This window comes from Poecilia formosa, unplaced genomic scaffold (genome assembly GCF_000485575.1).
Source record: "Poecilia formosa unplaced genomic scaffold, Poecilia_formosa-5.1.2 Scaffold631, whole genome shotgun sequence".
NCBI lineage: Eukaryota > Metazoa > Chordata > Actinopteri > Cyprinodontiformes > Poeciliidae > Poecilia > Poecilia formosa.
Genome location: NW_006800570.1, coordinates 135974 through 151719, shown reverse-complemented (window position 1 = coordinate 151719; position 15746 = coordinate 135974). Strand labels below are relative to the sequence as shown.

The window sequence follows — 15746 nt, the reverse complement described above, 5'->3', positions numbered from 1 at the left end:
GTGCAGTTCAGCTCGTCTAGGTGAATCGGTCCGCTCCCTGGAGGGAACAATCCATTCTGACCCGTCACCCTGAGAGCGGTCCCACAGCCCAGCTGGGCGCAAACCACCTTGGCTTCTCTCAGGTCCCATCTGTCGTCACACACCGTGCCCCAGTTCCCGTCCTTCCATACCTCCACCCGCCCGGCACACTGATCCTCATGTCCCTCCAGCCGAACGGACTGATGACCTGAAGACGACATGAGCAGGATGTTAAAGCAGGAAGGTCACACCTGAAAACAATCCAATGTTTCACTGAAAAGTGGCCAGCAAAGCCAGTGAGTTGAGGGTGTGTGTGTGTTTATAGCCTTGGAAAAGGTGTGTGTGCATTGTACATAAGTCTGTGAACACTGCTCCAGCCCTCCCAGCGAGGCATGTCACGACACAGTTTGCTGGATGACTAATGGTCCCAGGAATTAATGATAATACTGTCATTTTGAGACCATTGTCAACTAATAGCATAAAAATGGTCTAACAATGCAAATAAACCCTAAGGTGTCCAACTAATTTTGAAAGAACATTTAGCCAATATTTAAAAGGATTGGCATTTTAAATATGAAAAATTAGGAGGGGATTGAGGGGCTTTGCATTAGGCACTGTTCACTTTCAGGTCCTCCAGCTGATGGCAGGGGCAGAGGGGGCAGCCCCCCACATGATGCTGTCCTGGGCGGTTGCCCATGTCGCACACACCACAAACCACCACTGCAACTCAGTGATTGTCAACAGGACGGTCCCCAAGCAAGCAAACCTGCATCGGTGCATTTTAGGTGCAGTTGGTTATATTGTGTAGTTGATACTGTTTTATAACATGGCTGCTTCACCAGTTCACTGGTTCATCAGGTTCACTGGTTCATCAGCTTCACTGGTTCACTGGTTCATCAGCTTCACTGGTTCATCAGCTTCACTNACTCTGCATCGCAGCAGGAAGTGAAACATCAGAGGCTCCAACTCTCTTCTTCTGCTTTCAAAAACGGCTGAGCATGAAAAATAAAATCATTTAAAGCAATAAATGATGTGCCAAGCTGCTGTGCCTAAATACATAGTAAGATGTCTGTCCTGTTGGTGTGCTAACCAAACTGTGCAGGTCAAATGGGACAACTGTGTGTCTGCTCCCTTCTGTGTCAGTAATGGAGTCAGACAAGGAAGCATTTTACCCCCTGCATTGATTCATCTTTATGTGAATGAGCTCTCCAAGCAGCTGAACCTGTGTAGAACTGGCTGTATGGTTGGAGATACAATTACAAGTCAGTTCATGTATGCTGATGACTTAGTGGGTTTAGTCCAAGTTCAGCTGGTCTTCAGAAGCTGCTCAATGTGTGTTCAGCATACGGTGAACGACATGACGTTCAATTCAGTCCATCCAGAAGTCTCATTTGGTCTGTCGCTCTCAAGAGGACAAAAACAGGGCGTCCCCTGATGTCAGGCTGTCTGGGATCTTACTGAACGTCTCAAATCAAGTCAAACATCTTGGTCATGTGTTGGCAGACCGTCCGTCTGATGCTGGGGACATTTACCGTCAGGTTCAAATGTGCTCAGCCAAATGTCCGGTCCGTAAGTTTGGATTCTGTCCTGATGAAGTCAACCTGAACTTGTTTAGGTCATATTCTACGTCGCTGTATGCAGCACATCTGTGGTGCAGCTTTAACGAAGCCAGCCTCCAGACTCAAGATGTTTTATAGCGATGCGTTAAGATTTTGTTAGAAAGGCCCAGGTGGACCAGAGCCAGTCAACTGGTTGGATCAGCTCTTTGATGGCTGTTTGAAGAAAGCTTATGTATTCACCTATTTGCCGTTTAAACCAGTCTGATAACAGAATTATCCTGTTAAATATAGTGCAGCAAGATACTCATCTGTCCTTGGGAGACATTGGTACGACTGCCTCCTGAATGGTTCGGGGTCTCTTCATGTACTTTTTATTCTCTTATTTCATTGTTTTTCTTTTTAAAGTGATTTGGACTTTGAGTCTGCAATAAAATCTATCTAATAATAACAAAGAAAACCAAAGAGACGTGATTTTAAGTGAATTACAGAAACTGCAGAAACATTTGCAGAACATAAAGGACAGGAAATCTGTTCCAAAACGTTTAATTACTTTCTGGTTTTGTCAATGAAGTTGTTGGTTCTCATTTTAACCGACAGTTGCAGATCGGACTCAAACATATTTTAAAAATGATTTCGAAACAAGTTGAACATGAAAATAAAATCCTTTGCAGCATAATGAAGGATGACACCTTACTGATGGATTAATAATATCACATTTCTCTTTGGGACCAATAATGTAACTGAATTCATGCCCCGGTTTCACCGTGAGAGCTGGAGATGAACCCAGGAACAGAGGCAGCTGAACACCAAGAGCCTTCTCTCACAGCCGTTTATGTTTGCTACTTAAAAATAACATTTCATTTAGCATTAAATTAGGCAAATCGCAGTTATAGTGACAAAATGCCTGGACGTCCTAACATCTTACCCAAACCGTGTGCTGCTATAAACCGGGCTGCTACCAACACGAAACATTTCAGCTCCAACCTATCCTCGGTCTTTGGTTGCCGTTAAGCTGCCTTTGTGTTAACAGTTAAACCGGAAGTTTCCCCTTCACAATAAAAGCATCAGACCTAAAAAAAATCATCAGAAATGTCATTCCCACCACGGTTAAAACATCTAGAAACATTTGTGAAGAAAACTTCCGTGTAGAACAATTTGACTATGTTTTTAAAAGTGTAGCATCAGATAGAGGCCCTGATGCTACAGCCTTGAAGTGGCTAAAAGGCGGCTCAGCCAACTCCAATAAGCAGAAACCCTGTTATCGTGAATCCAATCATCTACACATCTTCAACATCCTCGACTGACGGCATCGTCAGACACACGGTCTTCCACTTCCATCCAGAATCCATCGTATATCCAGTGAAGAATGTCCCGTCGGGACACGAAGGTTCCCCCTTACCCGGTTTCCCAGTGGAAAAAATGTTTCAATTGCGTTGAGACCAGCTGACCAGATCCATAATTTGCAACTTTGGAAGCTTTTCAAAAGAAAGACTCTGAAAACACAGGACACAGACGCTGAGCAGGGAAGATGGGGAGGACAGGGAGACAGAGAAGGTGCGTCCTCCTCCTTCAAAGGACAGAGCAGAAAGACTTGACAGAAGAGAGACTTGATTGGACTGTCCAATCAAGTCTCTCTTCTCTGACCAGAACCTATAAAAGGAAGTCAGAGCCACTGTTGGTCAGAGCAGACTTGACATTCCCCTTGACTCTATTTCTGTTCTCACCTTGCAAGGTTTTAATACATTTCCTATTTCTTCTCATCCAGACTCTTGTTAAAGTAATTTTTTTCCATGATAGTATTTTTCTTCGTTAGATATTGTCTGACTGTCTGGGTTACAGCTGTGTTGTTGTGCAGAGGAGGGATGAAGTGAAAGTGAGGAAGCGCCATCTGTCCTCTCCGGTGAAGCACGGCTACAGAAAGCAGCAGATCCTGCAGCGTTTCCGTCTGAAGCGCCTCGTCTTCCTGCTGCTGGAAGTGGGTAGAGGATCGTGGGATTAATATTCCTCACATGGCTGCTCCAACAGTTACCAGCAGATAATTGGAGCAATCAAAGCTGTCAGCAAATCAGAAGCTGATCAACTATAAGTTCAGCAGATCAGGGGACGAGGCTTTAGCATCCACAGCGATGCTGATGACCCACACAACAAATATGAAGTGAGAAATGCTTTATTTTTGTTTAATAGTTTTTATTTAATTTTTAATTAGCCTTTTTTATGATAAAAATTTATTATACCTTTTATTACTAGTGATTTTTAACAATAATCAGTATTTTAGAGCCGACACGTCTTCAAGCTTTGGTCCATCTTCATCGTCTCCTCCTCATCGTCCGCAGGTTGTTCAAACCGTCTGCTCCGTTGTCCTCACCGATCTCAACTTTGCTAATGATGTTAAAAGCAACTTTACTGCTAGATTTGCTGCAGATTCGACCTTTAGGAGAGAAGGACCTACCGTGCCAATTACAGTAAACGCGGCAGAAAACCATGCTCAGCAGAACAAGAACAAGAAGCCCAATAGACAGAAATATGATGCTGAAATGTTGTGAAGTCAGATCGCCTGCAGGACGAATGAATCTCGGACCTGGCAGCAATGGACAAACATCAAATATATTAAGATTTACAGAATCAGCTCAAATGCCTAAAACTATGGATCTTTTTTTTTTTTGTATGGACTGACGATGTGGTCATCAACTCAGTCACACCTTCTGTGGCTACTCCAAAAAACGCCTTCGAATCTGCAGGGAAAACAGGAAAAGAAAAGATTCAAGCTAATCCATAATGTTTAGGTTTANTTCACTGGTTCATCAGCTTCACTGGTTCATCAGCTTCACCAGTTCACCGGTTCATCAGCTTCACTGGTTCATCAGGTTCACTGGTTCATCAGCTTCATCAGGTTCACTGGTTCATCAGCTTCACTGGTTCACTGGTTCATCAGCTTCACCAGTTCACCGGTTCACTGGTTCACCAGGGGCATTCAGTTTGCATCCAAAGCTCCCTCCCTGCCTCCTGTTCGGTTTTCAGGCCAGCGTTTCCCCGGTTCGCTCCGCCTCTCTAGCTTTATGCTGCTCTCTGTTTTGGGGCACCAGGAGCCCAGCAGGTATCTGAGGTAATGCTCACAAGGTGACAGGAGATGGCGCTGCTCCCTCTCCTTTCATTTCTATGGAGTTTGTGCATTGAGGCGACAGACTCTTGCTCTCATCATGACGAACAAACAGCCTGATTTGTTCATGTGAAATTTCCAGCTTGCACACGCAGACTAGCAACGCTACACAAGAAAGTTGAAAATTGTTGTTTTCACTATCTGTGCTGAGTGTTGTGTTCAGGCCGAGTGGAGGAAAACTGAGGCTTTAACTCCCTGTGCATGAAGCCGGTACTGAGGAAACAAGAGGGGAGGAGTGAAGCTTTTTGTCATCAAATCTGGTAGAAAGAGAGAGAGAGCAAGCAGTATTATCGCCCTGACTTATTATCAAGCTCATTTTAATTGATTTTGATGCGATTAATCGATTTATTGATTATCGGGACAGGTCTACTCCTAGCCATAGTCCCTGATAAATGAAGAAGAGTTTATCTGTGGCAGATTCCAACAGAACCACAGAGAGGGAAAGGATGGTAGGAGCAGATCTTCTTGTTCACATCCAGAAGGAACAAGGGGAGCCAGTTCATGTAGCCAAAGTGGTTTTAAGTCAGGTCAACTCTTAACTTTCTGTCTGCCTTAGTCTTACCGGTTCATCTCAATGGCGATTCCAATCAGCCAAATTAGTAGGTCAATCCCGCCAAGCCCAGTTAGAACTCCTCCAAGGTCGATTCCATCCTGCCAGAGATTTCCAGGGTCCAGAGCTGGCCTGTGACTTTCTGCAAGAATCACATCCAGCTTGTGGCTCTACTAGCATAGCATCTGAGTCTGAGTATCCACTGTACTCCCTCACACTGGCCAGGCAACCTAATAATGGTCAGAACAGCTGCCGACATCTTATGCCAGGTAACTGCCAAGTCCAAAACGCAGAAATCTTATCAAAAATCCAATTATGTTCACACCTTCTACATCCTCGACTGACAGTATGGACAGACACATTATCTTCCACTTTTCCCAGGAATCCATCATGCATCCAGCTGCATGTCCCTTAAGCCAGTGTTCTCGTCAAGAAAATTTTATCAGTTGCATTGAGAGACCCCCTCCACGGGCTGCCACCTTATCGTGGTGGAGTATCCCAGTCATGCTAGGAGCTATGCTGTCATGGGCCCCTAGTAGGGTCACCCAAAGCAGACAGGTCTTAGGTCAGGAAACAGACAAAGTGCAGCCCAAAGACCCCTTATGATGCACGCAATCATTGGAAGCAGTGTTCCCAAGCCCAGACGAAGGTCACTGTGGGTCCCCCTTCCCATGGGGTCAACAGCTGTGGGAGGGTCCAAAGGGGTACAGCATGGGATGGGTGGTGGCTGAGGGTGGGGACCTTCACAATCCCATCCTTGGCTACAGAAACTGGCTCTCTGGAATGTCACCTGTCTGGTGGGGAAGGAGCCTGAGCTGGTGTGTGAGGTAAAGAGATTCTGGCTAGAAACAGTAAGTATTGCCTCAACAAATGGGTTTGGTTCTGGAACCAGTCTCCTTGAGAGGGGTTAGACGTTCTTCCATTCCAGAGTTGCCCCTGGTGAGAGGTGCTGGGCAGGAGTGGGCATACTTGTTTGCCCCCCATTTTGGTGCCTGTACTTTGGGATTCACCCTGGTGAACAAGAGGGTAGCCTCCCTCCACCTATGAGTGGGAGTGATGGGTTCTGATTGTTGTTTGTGCTTACGCGCCGAACAGCAGATCAGATTATGCAGCCTTTTTGGAGTCCTTAGAGGAAGTACTGGAGAGTGCCCCTCCTGGGGTCTCCCTTGTTCTGCTGGGGTTTAAGTATCTGGGGATCTTGTTCACGAATGAGGGAAGAAGGGAGCAGGAGATCGACAGGTGGACTGGCGCAGCGTCTGCCGTGAAGCGGGCGCCGTACCGGTCCATCATGGTGAACAGAGAGCTGAGCCAAACACCGAAGCTCTCGATTTACCGGTCGATCTTCGTTCCCACCCTCATCTATGGCCATGAGCTTTGGGTCATGACCTAAAGAACGAGGTCACGGATACAAGCGGCCGAAATGGGTTTCCTCCGCAGGGTGGCTGGGCTCTCCCTTAGAGAGAGAAGCTCGGTCATCCAGGAGGGACTCAGAGTGGAGCCACTGCTCCTCCACGTAGAGAGGAGCCAGTTGAGGCTCAGGCATCTGGTCAGGATGCCTCCTGGACGCCTCCCTGGTGAGGAGACCCAGAGGAAGACCCACAACATGCTGGAGGGATGATGTTTCTCTGCTGGCCTGAGAACGGCTTGGGATTCCTGGAGGAGCTGGAAGAGGCTGGGGAGAGGAAAGTCTGGCCTCCCTTCTTACACTGCTGACCCCGCGACCCAACCCCGGATAAGAGGAAGAACATGGATAGATGGACAGGCGTTGAGAGACTAGTTGACCAGATGCATGATTTGCAATTCGGAAGATGTGCAAAGAGAGGCTCCAAAAGATTAATAATGCTGGACACAGAACAAAGCTGGGCAGATAAAGGACGCAAAACAGAGAAGGAAAAAGTCTCTGCAGTATTTTATGAGACGTAAATGTTTGTAAAGACGATGAAAGATCACCACGTTCTGATTCTGTTAGAGACCATGGGCCTGATGTATAAACACTGCGCAGTTTCCATATGAAAGCTTAGCGTACAAATTTAGAAAACTGCGGTGCACAAAAAAATCCAGATATCTAAAGCCGTGCGCACCTGGCTGCTCACCTTTCCTTTATAAATCCTGACTTACAGGAACTAGAGCAGCTGCTGCTCCGCCTGTCGCCTCCATGAAAACATCTTAATGTAAGTTAGTATAAATACCTGGAAGTCTGCCGCCACGTGAAGCAGTAACCATGGCAACGGCCTCGTTTGTAGAAGTATAGGTATTTATAGTAATTATAGATTTTATTTCAAAGGTGCTTTGAGGGCACATAAGGTCACCTGACAAAAATAAAAATAAATAAAAGTAAAGAGTAAAGCTGTCCGGGTCGGACCTGCTGCTGCAGCGGAGCCTCCGGGTCGGACCTGCTGCGGCAGCGGAGCCTCCGGGTCGGTCCTGCTGCGGCAGCGGAGCCTCCGGGTCGGTCCTGCTGCTGCAGCGGAGCCTCCGGGTCGGACCTGCTGCTGCAGCGGAGCCTCCGGGTCGGACCTGCTGCTGCAGCGGAGCCTCCGGGTCGGACCTGCTGCTGCAGCGGAGCCTCCGGGTCAGACCTGCTGCGGCAGCGGAGCCTCCGGGTCGGACCTGCTGCGGCAGCGGAGCCTCCGGGTCCTGCTGCAGCAGCGGAGCCTCCGGGTCGGACCTGCTGAGCATTCTGCTCAGAGCTCCAGGATGAATCTAAACGCTGATCGACCATCAGATGGATCTGATCTGTGATCAATCCTCCTCTGAATCCCTCAGATGTTCTCCATCAGAGCCAAAGCTCCTCAGGTAGCGGCTCACCTGGATCAGCTGCTGATGGACCTGATCGTCTCCTGATCAGAACCGAACCTGGTGGATCCATCTGCTGATCGGCCTGTTTTCTCTCCAGTCAGAATGAAATGAGCCTCAGATGCTTTCAGACGATGAGTTACATCTTCATGAGACAAACTGAGGAAGTTATTATTCACGTCAGAGTGACGTTTTACCTTCCTTTAGATTATTTTCTCTATTTTTCAGCTTATTGTCTGAGGATAAATGTGGATCAGTTTCATCGTTTAAACACTAAAATATTAAAATCATTAGAAAGCATCAGGTTTGATGCTTCTTGGTCTAAATAACTGAATCAGATTTCAGTGGATTTATGTGAGTTTTGACACTTTGTAGTTTATTACTGTCCACAGAAAAACTTTGCATTACTGCTGCACATTTACACAGCAGGGAAAAAGTGTGTGTATATTTACGCAAACTTTGACACAAAGTTCATTTTTGTACATGCCGACTTGTGTGTAAAATATGGAGCTTCACATTTTCTGTGTTTATACATGAGGCCCCTGGTCTGCTGGTCCCACTGCTGAGATTTAAACCGATGAATGAAAAGGCGACACATGGAGTCCTGACTGACAATATGGGACTTTGCTTCCAGTGATGTCAGCTGAGCATCAACATGATGAGGGACAGTCAGCCCTGTGGACTCGGTGGTGGAAGCTGTCCACACCTGTCCAGGATGTCTGCAGGTGGTTCCAGAGGGTCATGGCTGCAGAAAGGACTGCTCCCCCTTCAGACGCTCCGTCATGCAGTTAATTTTCCTATTAACTAAAAAACTTGCAGCTTGTGATACAACAAAAGTCATTATTGCTTCAAAAAATTTACATCTTTTCTTATATTTTTCATCCGTGGCGGTTTGGATGATGCGGTTTGGTCCATTCTGCACTGTAACTTTGTAACTTCTCCAAGTTTATCATGTTGCATTTGACTGGTGTAATTTTAAATAACGCCACACAGTGTCACTGTTGGCTATAGTAATAATAATAATATGGGTTAGAGTCAGTATGCTCATCTGACAGAACACTGAATCCAAACAACTTCTGAAGCACCTACATTTGTGTCCTCAACATTTTTCTCCAGAAGACTTTGAATCATTTGTACAACCAAAACTGACAAAGGCTCTAATAGATGATCTTTACCTTAATGAGCTAAAAATAAATGCCGTGCTGACAGTTTTTATCCACAAAGCGCCTAAACCCCACTGCCACCAGAGCAAAAACTGCTGGTAGGAACATCAGAGTGACAGCGCTGGAAGCCAACGGAGCTCTGCAGCAGAAGGACCGGCGGCACTACTGCTGCCCCAGACGAAGACCAGACCAGGAGACCGGACTCACAACTACAGAACCACTTACCGGGTCGCACAGTGACCAGACGTGAGTCTCATTCATTGTTTCATGATGAACCTGAAGGCAGCAGCAGCTCCTATGGCCAACTCTTCCTCTTCCTCTGTTTGCTCCTCCTCTTCATCACCTCTTGTTATTTCTACCTTCTGATCCGGTTCAAATTAAAAAGGCTAATAACGGTACTCATCACTGTTTGGCTGGAGGAGCCAGGCAGTTGGACCTTTACACGTCATTTACCCAGAATGCATTGCAGCATGAACAACATGGCGACGTTCCTGTGACAATATTTTATTAAAATTTATAAAAACTAGACAGCGCACAGTATTCTTACTGTATTGTTTTTACATCTAAAATAAAGTCTATTGTTGCAACTAATTGTGGATCCCTTTAAAGGTTTTGTAGCCATTATTTGAAAGTGGTCAGACAGCAAAGTGGGAACTGAGAGAGGAGGAAGACGAGCACCAAAGGCCATCAGGCCGGGACTGGATAGCCGCGTCGAGGGCTAAGGCCTCCCTAGGTGGGTTGTGCTCTACCCCTGCACCACCACAGCATCCCAGTCTTCCTTGTTTTAAGATCATTTGCAACAACACAAATACATTTTTTCTTGAAGAATGAGGAAAGTCTTACCACAGACCACTTCTGTGGTCACGATGCAGTCTGCCATCTCTACCTGTAAACACTTCTGCAGACGCCAATCCCGGAAAAGACACTGCTGGTAGCACTTCATGTTGGGAGGCGGTGTGGTTTTATTCACAGCATGAACTTTTCCACATTTCAGGTCCTGGCAGATCTGGTCAGCCAGAGTGTCTAAATAGTCCGGTGGGAGTGGAACCGCCTCCCCACTCCTGTTCCCAGGCATCCTGAGAGTCCACCTGCATGTGCTGCCGAGGTGATGAACGTAAGGGTCGTCTGAGGGCACAGAGGGTCACAGAGCAGAGGATGAAAACTGAGAAGATACTCAAACATCATCCACTGAGGAACAAATCTGGACAGAAATCTGCAGCAACCTGAAGGATTTTAGAAACATAGAATCAGGGGTGGAAGTAGGGGGGTACGGTCGGGTACTGCTACCCCTAAAAGATTTAGCGGGGTTTGCAGTACCTGAGAGAGGAGCGGCTGTCAGCTGTAAGGCATCAACCGGTTCACTGTGCGCCGTGACTGATTAGCTTTTCAAGAACCATCTAAAACACGACTTAACCCTTGTGTTTACAAATGGGGTCCAACCGACCACACACCCGTAAAACGTCTATCATTTGCCTCAGTCTTCTCACACACAAGCGTTAATCAGTTAATAACTTTTCGATTATACGTCATTTACCCAGTCACCTTTTCGATTTCTGCCATTTTGTGTAAACAAAGACTGTAATTAAAACGTATTAGTAGAAACGAAACAAAAATTCCTTTTTCGTTGGATCTTTGTCGTGTAGACGGAGCCGCAGTCGGCTATTTTACAGAAGTGTGATGGATTCAACACGATGGATACAAAACATTTTATGAGAAGCGTATGGGGGATTTTTCTGCCATAATTTGAGAGCACACATTTTCAGTCTGAAAGCAGGATTTCATTAAAAGTTTTCTTCTCAAAGCTTGTACTCAAAACTGCTGCTCTCTTTCAAATATTCACTCTGCTCTCTCAAACTTTTCTCCTTCCGCTCAACACTTCTCTCTCCTGGGATCAAATCTCCGCTTGCAGACGCCTCTGCTCTGAATCATTTTCTGCTCTCTGGAACAGAAAAGTACCGTCGCCTGGCAACCTCTCAGCCTTCTAATATACATTTAAAACCATTAACAGAAAATGTATCTATAAACCTATCCATTATGCATACTACTATTTCCCAATGACATTTTTGCGTTTGGTAACATCCAGGTGATCACGTATATTTCAAAAAAAGAGTTTCCATTGCAGCTCTGCAAAATACGGTCAAAAGCCACCTCATCCTAGCATGACAACGTTTTATTGAAAAGGATCTTAATCTGGCCCTGTAGTAACAATCCACCCTGAAAACACGATTAACATGATTCACATCAACCACTGGAACCGGATCAGCAGAAGTTTGGGTCTGTCCGGTGGAATAGCTGCCCACCAATGTTTTACTCACAGTCAAACTCTTCAGGTGTCTCTGTTGTCAGAGGGTCTGGAGCCAAAACATCAAGAAGAACTGAAACAATAAAAAGGGAGATTTGTTTTTTAATTTAAGAGCAGCATGGAGCAATAAGCTCCAGAAACACCCAGAACATTAAATCAGGAGCGACACGCTGAGCTTCATTATTCAGTTTGTGGTCTGAGGGAAACTATCAGAGCTGCCTGACCTCCACCTTCAAATATCTTTATTTTTGTTCAACCAAACCTGAACAGAAATCAAATATTGTGAGGACATTTTATCCTGAATAAAAACAGATTCCAAATGAACTTTGAAGCTCAAAGTAACATCTTCATCTGGAGGTAACAGCTGCAGTCCTGCTGTTTCCAGCTCTGCCTTTCAGCCTGTGAATGTAAAGTTTACCTGGAGAGAGCGAGCTCAGCTGGAGGATGAAGAGGAACTGAAGCAGCTTCATCTTGGTGTCACAGCGAGGAGGTGATCCTCCACATGAACCTCTTCTTCTTCTTCTCAGACTGAACTCTGCATCGCAGCAGGAAGTGAAACATCAGAGGCTCCAACTCTCTTCTTCTGCTTTCAAAAACGGCTGAGCATGAAAAATAAAATCATTGGCATCATGAAGGAAACTTTACTGTGAATATCCAGGTTTAATAGCCATAAAGTCTCACCGTAAGAGCATAAAAATACCATAAAATAAAACCATTAAGCCTGGTCTGACTGTTTACCCAATTAAAAAATAACATTTACAGCTTGAGCGGTTAGAATCTAAAAATAAATTATTATTTTAACATATAATTAAACAGATACACAGTTTTAGTAAAATAATGCTTAAAACATGGACGTCCTAACATCTTACCCAAACCGTGTGCTGCTATAAACCGGGCTGCTACCAACACGAAACATTTCAGCTCCAACCTATCCTCGGTCTTTTGGTCGTTAAGCTGCCTTTGTGTTAACAGTTAAACCGGAAGTTTCCCCTTCACAATAAAAGCACAAACCATCAAACAGTTAAAACCAAAATGCAACAGGCACAAACGGATACCAGCTAATAAATCAATTAACTAATTTATGGTTATTTACAATTCCACCAGTTTTATGACTGATTGGTTTGTACAATAACAACAATAAATAAATTTAAGAAAAGTAATGCAGAGGTTCGGTTTCCTAGCAACTAAAGAAGTTTTGGTACAAGACCTACAACTGATAAGCTACTAGAGCATTAACCTTTGTTACCGTCTCTGTTCCCAAAGCTTTTCCTTTGACTTTCCTCTCCGGANTCACAGAGCAGAGGATGAAAACTGAGAAGATACTCAAACATCATCCACTGAGGAACAAATCTGGACAGAAATCTGCAGCAACCTGAAGGATTTTAAAACGTATAACTTCTGGGAACTTTGTAACTGACAGCCATCTTGGTAGGCCGTTGCTATGGAGTTGCTACAATGACAATAAACAAGCCACAAGCTTAGAATGAGCTCTCGCCTGGTTCTGACATAAGTACTTTAAAACTATTAATTATCATTTTTAACGCTTTACCCATGTCTGTGTAATACTTACTGCTGAACTAGCTAGGACACGTAGCTACATGACAGGCAGGCAGATAAAATATACTTTATTGATCCCCAAGGGGAAATTGCTTATTCCATCTAACATATTAAATATTAATAATACAAATACGACCATAGCGATTCATGTATTTGGTCATGAAGTGGATGAGATCTGTTGTCCAACATGTCCTCCATCTTGGACAGGATGTTTCTCTGCACTGTCAGACAGTCCAGCTCCACTCCAACGTCGTCGCTGGCCTTCCGGATCAGTGTGTTCAGTCTGTTGGTGCCTCCACCTTCAGCCTGCTGCCTCAGCACACCACAGCATACAGGATGGCCCTGGCAACCACAGAGTCATAAAACATCCTGAGCAAAGTCCACCGGATGTCGAAGGACCTCGGCTGCCTCAGAAAGTAGAGGCGACTTTGGCCCTTCCTGTTACCCTGGATGGTAACTGGGGTCAGCGGCGCCCTGATCCTCCTCCTCAGATCCACCACCAGTTCTTTGGTCTTTGTCACATTGAGCTGCAGGTGGTTCAGTCCACATCAGTCTCATCACCCTCTCTGATACGACCAACCACAGCTGAGTCCTCTGAGATGACGGGTCTCAGTCGCTGAAGTCGGATGAACAGAGTGTGAAGAGGAAGGGGGAGAGGACAGGCCCTGGTGGAGCTCCTGTGTTGCTGACCACACTGTCTGACACACAGTGCCACAGGCGCATGAGCTGGAGTCTGCCACTTAGACAGTCCTCACATGGACCAGTGGCTAAAGTAGAGGCTATATCGTCTGTTCCTGTTCCCACCAGTCGTACTGAGCTACGATGCTATTTAGCAATGTCCGGTCACTACAGGGGGTTCTGTAATTACTTTTCCTTGTAGCTGCCACTTTAAGAGACCTACTTAGCCCTAAAGTGGCTTTTATTTGGTCGATGTCTCTCGGCTTTAGAGCAAACTAAGAATTTGCTTGTTAACGCTGCAGTGTTGTCTGCCTGGTTTTGATGAGCTGTGGATGCATGTGATTCTGCCGTCCTTCTCCAGGACGGGACTGATGGGGTGGAACATCCGGTTTCTTATTTCTCAAAGCAACTTGACCAACATCAGAGGTCAGAGGTGGTATTCCGCCATGGAGAAGGAGGCACTGGCGTTGGTCCTGGCTTTAGAGCACTTTGGGTCGGGGTGTTATGTGCTTCGGGCACATTATAATTATTTTTGTCTATTTTTCTAGATTGTGTTGTTTATACACTTTAGTTGAATGACTTTTTGTTTTTTACTATATTTTGGAGTTTGGATCATTTCTTAGTTGTGGCTGTTGGTCCGCCTACAAACGGGCAGGTGTTCGATGTTTGTGAGACCTGCCCTTCCGCTCCACCACCGGGACGCGTCGTCTCCAGTCGCTGTGGGCCGCAGACGTCCAGCCTGCTACGCGGTGGTTGCTGTTAGCCTTTGTTTGTTTGCTTTTTCACTGTGATTTTGGCCTGGTGGGACCAGTTGTCCTGTTTTCGATTCTTTATTTGCAGTAGATTCTTTTTGGGCTTTAGTCCGGTACAAGAAGGGGCTTCGATGGGCCTGTATTGGGTCGGCCCCCTGCTCACCGTTTTGTTCTTTTTGATCGGCTCACCAGGTCCAACTTTCTGTTAATATTTTCAGGGTTTTGTTTTCTCTCTCTTTTTTTGGACACGGGGAAATGAGGGTATTTATTTCTCTTTTTTTCTTCTTTACAGAAGATCTACACAGCTGGACCAAAAGAAAATTCCGAGAGACTTTTAAAAATAAAACAATTTTTGAACCCTCATTCTTGCCTCTGTGTCCTCAAATATGTTGTGCCCTTTTTGGACATAACAGTCCAGGATCCGCCTGCATCGCCGTCAGTTTCTCACCCAGTAGAAACGGACGGATGGTGCTGAATGCACTGGAGAGGTCAAAGAACATAATTCTCACGGCGCTCGCTGGCTGGTCCAGGTCAGCGTATGCACGGTTCAGCAGGAAGATGATGGCGTCCTCAACTCCAAGTTTTGGCTGGTAGGTGAACTGCAAGAGGTCCAGGTTGGACCAGGGTCCGGAGCGGCTCCAGGACGAGTCTCTCCAGGGACTTCATGATGTGGGAGGTCAGCGCCACAGGCCTGTAGTCCTTGGACTCACAGGGATGCAGGCTCATGTTGAAGACATGCTGGAGGACTCCACAGAGATGGACAGCACAGGATTTGAGCACCGTCGGGGCCTGCAGCCTTGCCAGGGTGGAGTCTCACCAACTGTCTTCCAACATCTTCGGCGGTGATGTTTCCTCTAGAGGTAGAGGTGGCCAGCTGAGGGGTGGGGGATGGTCACTGAGGAGAAGAGGAGGGAAGGAGGTGAGATGAAGGTCTCTGAGGAGTGGGAGGTGGCAATGATGGGAGTGTGAGCAGGAGGTGCAGGCGCTGCAGTGTCACATCTGTTGAAAAACAGGTCGAGTTCATTCAACCGCTCCTCAGCCTGCTGATCTGAACCCGGTGACGGTCCTCATCCCTCTCCAGACCTTTCATGTTTTTCTGCTGGAGTTTCCTCTCCAGCTTCCTCTTATAATCTTCCTTAGCTCTTCTGATCTTCACCTGAATTACTCTCACATCATCCCTGTTGCCATCTCTGAAAGTCTCTTCTTCTCATTCA

General features: G+C 46.0%; 1 protein-coding gene and 1 long non-coding RNA gene across 2 annotated transcripts in view; both read right to left on the bottom strand.

Annotated features, from left to right (window-relative positions):
• The window catches only part of LOC103130404 (scavenger receptor cysteine-rich type 1 protein M130-like), a 13446-nt gene extending 754 nt beyond the window's left edge, over positions 1-12692 (bottom strand). Inside the window, exons 1-5 of the mRNA XM_016665885.1 lie at positions 12421-12692; positions 11964-12144; positions 11559-11618; positions 10087-10368; positions 5-226 (exon numbers count right to left, since the gene is read on the bottom strand). Coding sequence (XP_016521371.1) covers positions 5-226; positions 10087-10368; positions 11559-11618; positions 11964-12015 — 616 coding nt within the window. The 5' untranslated portion in view covers positions 12016-12144; positions 12421-12692. The remainder of the gene's footprint in view (positions 1-4; positions 227-10086; positions 10369-11558; positions 11619-11963; positions 12145-12420) is intronic.
• LOC103130400 (uncharacterized) lies at positions 3761-4331 on the bottom strand. The gene is made up of 3 exons (XR_475207.2): positions 4277-4331; positions 4027-4155; positions 3761-3956 (listed from the first exon to the last, which is right to left on the bottom strand). It is a non-coding gene; the product is annotated as an uncharacterized LOC103130400 (long non-coding RNA).
• Positions 12693-15746: the final 3054 nt, after the last annotated feature.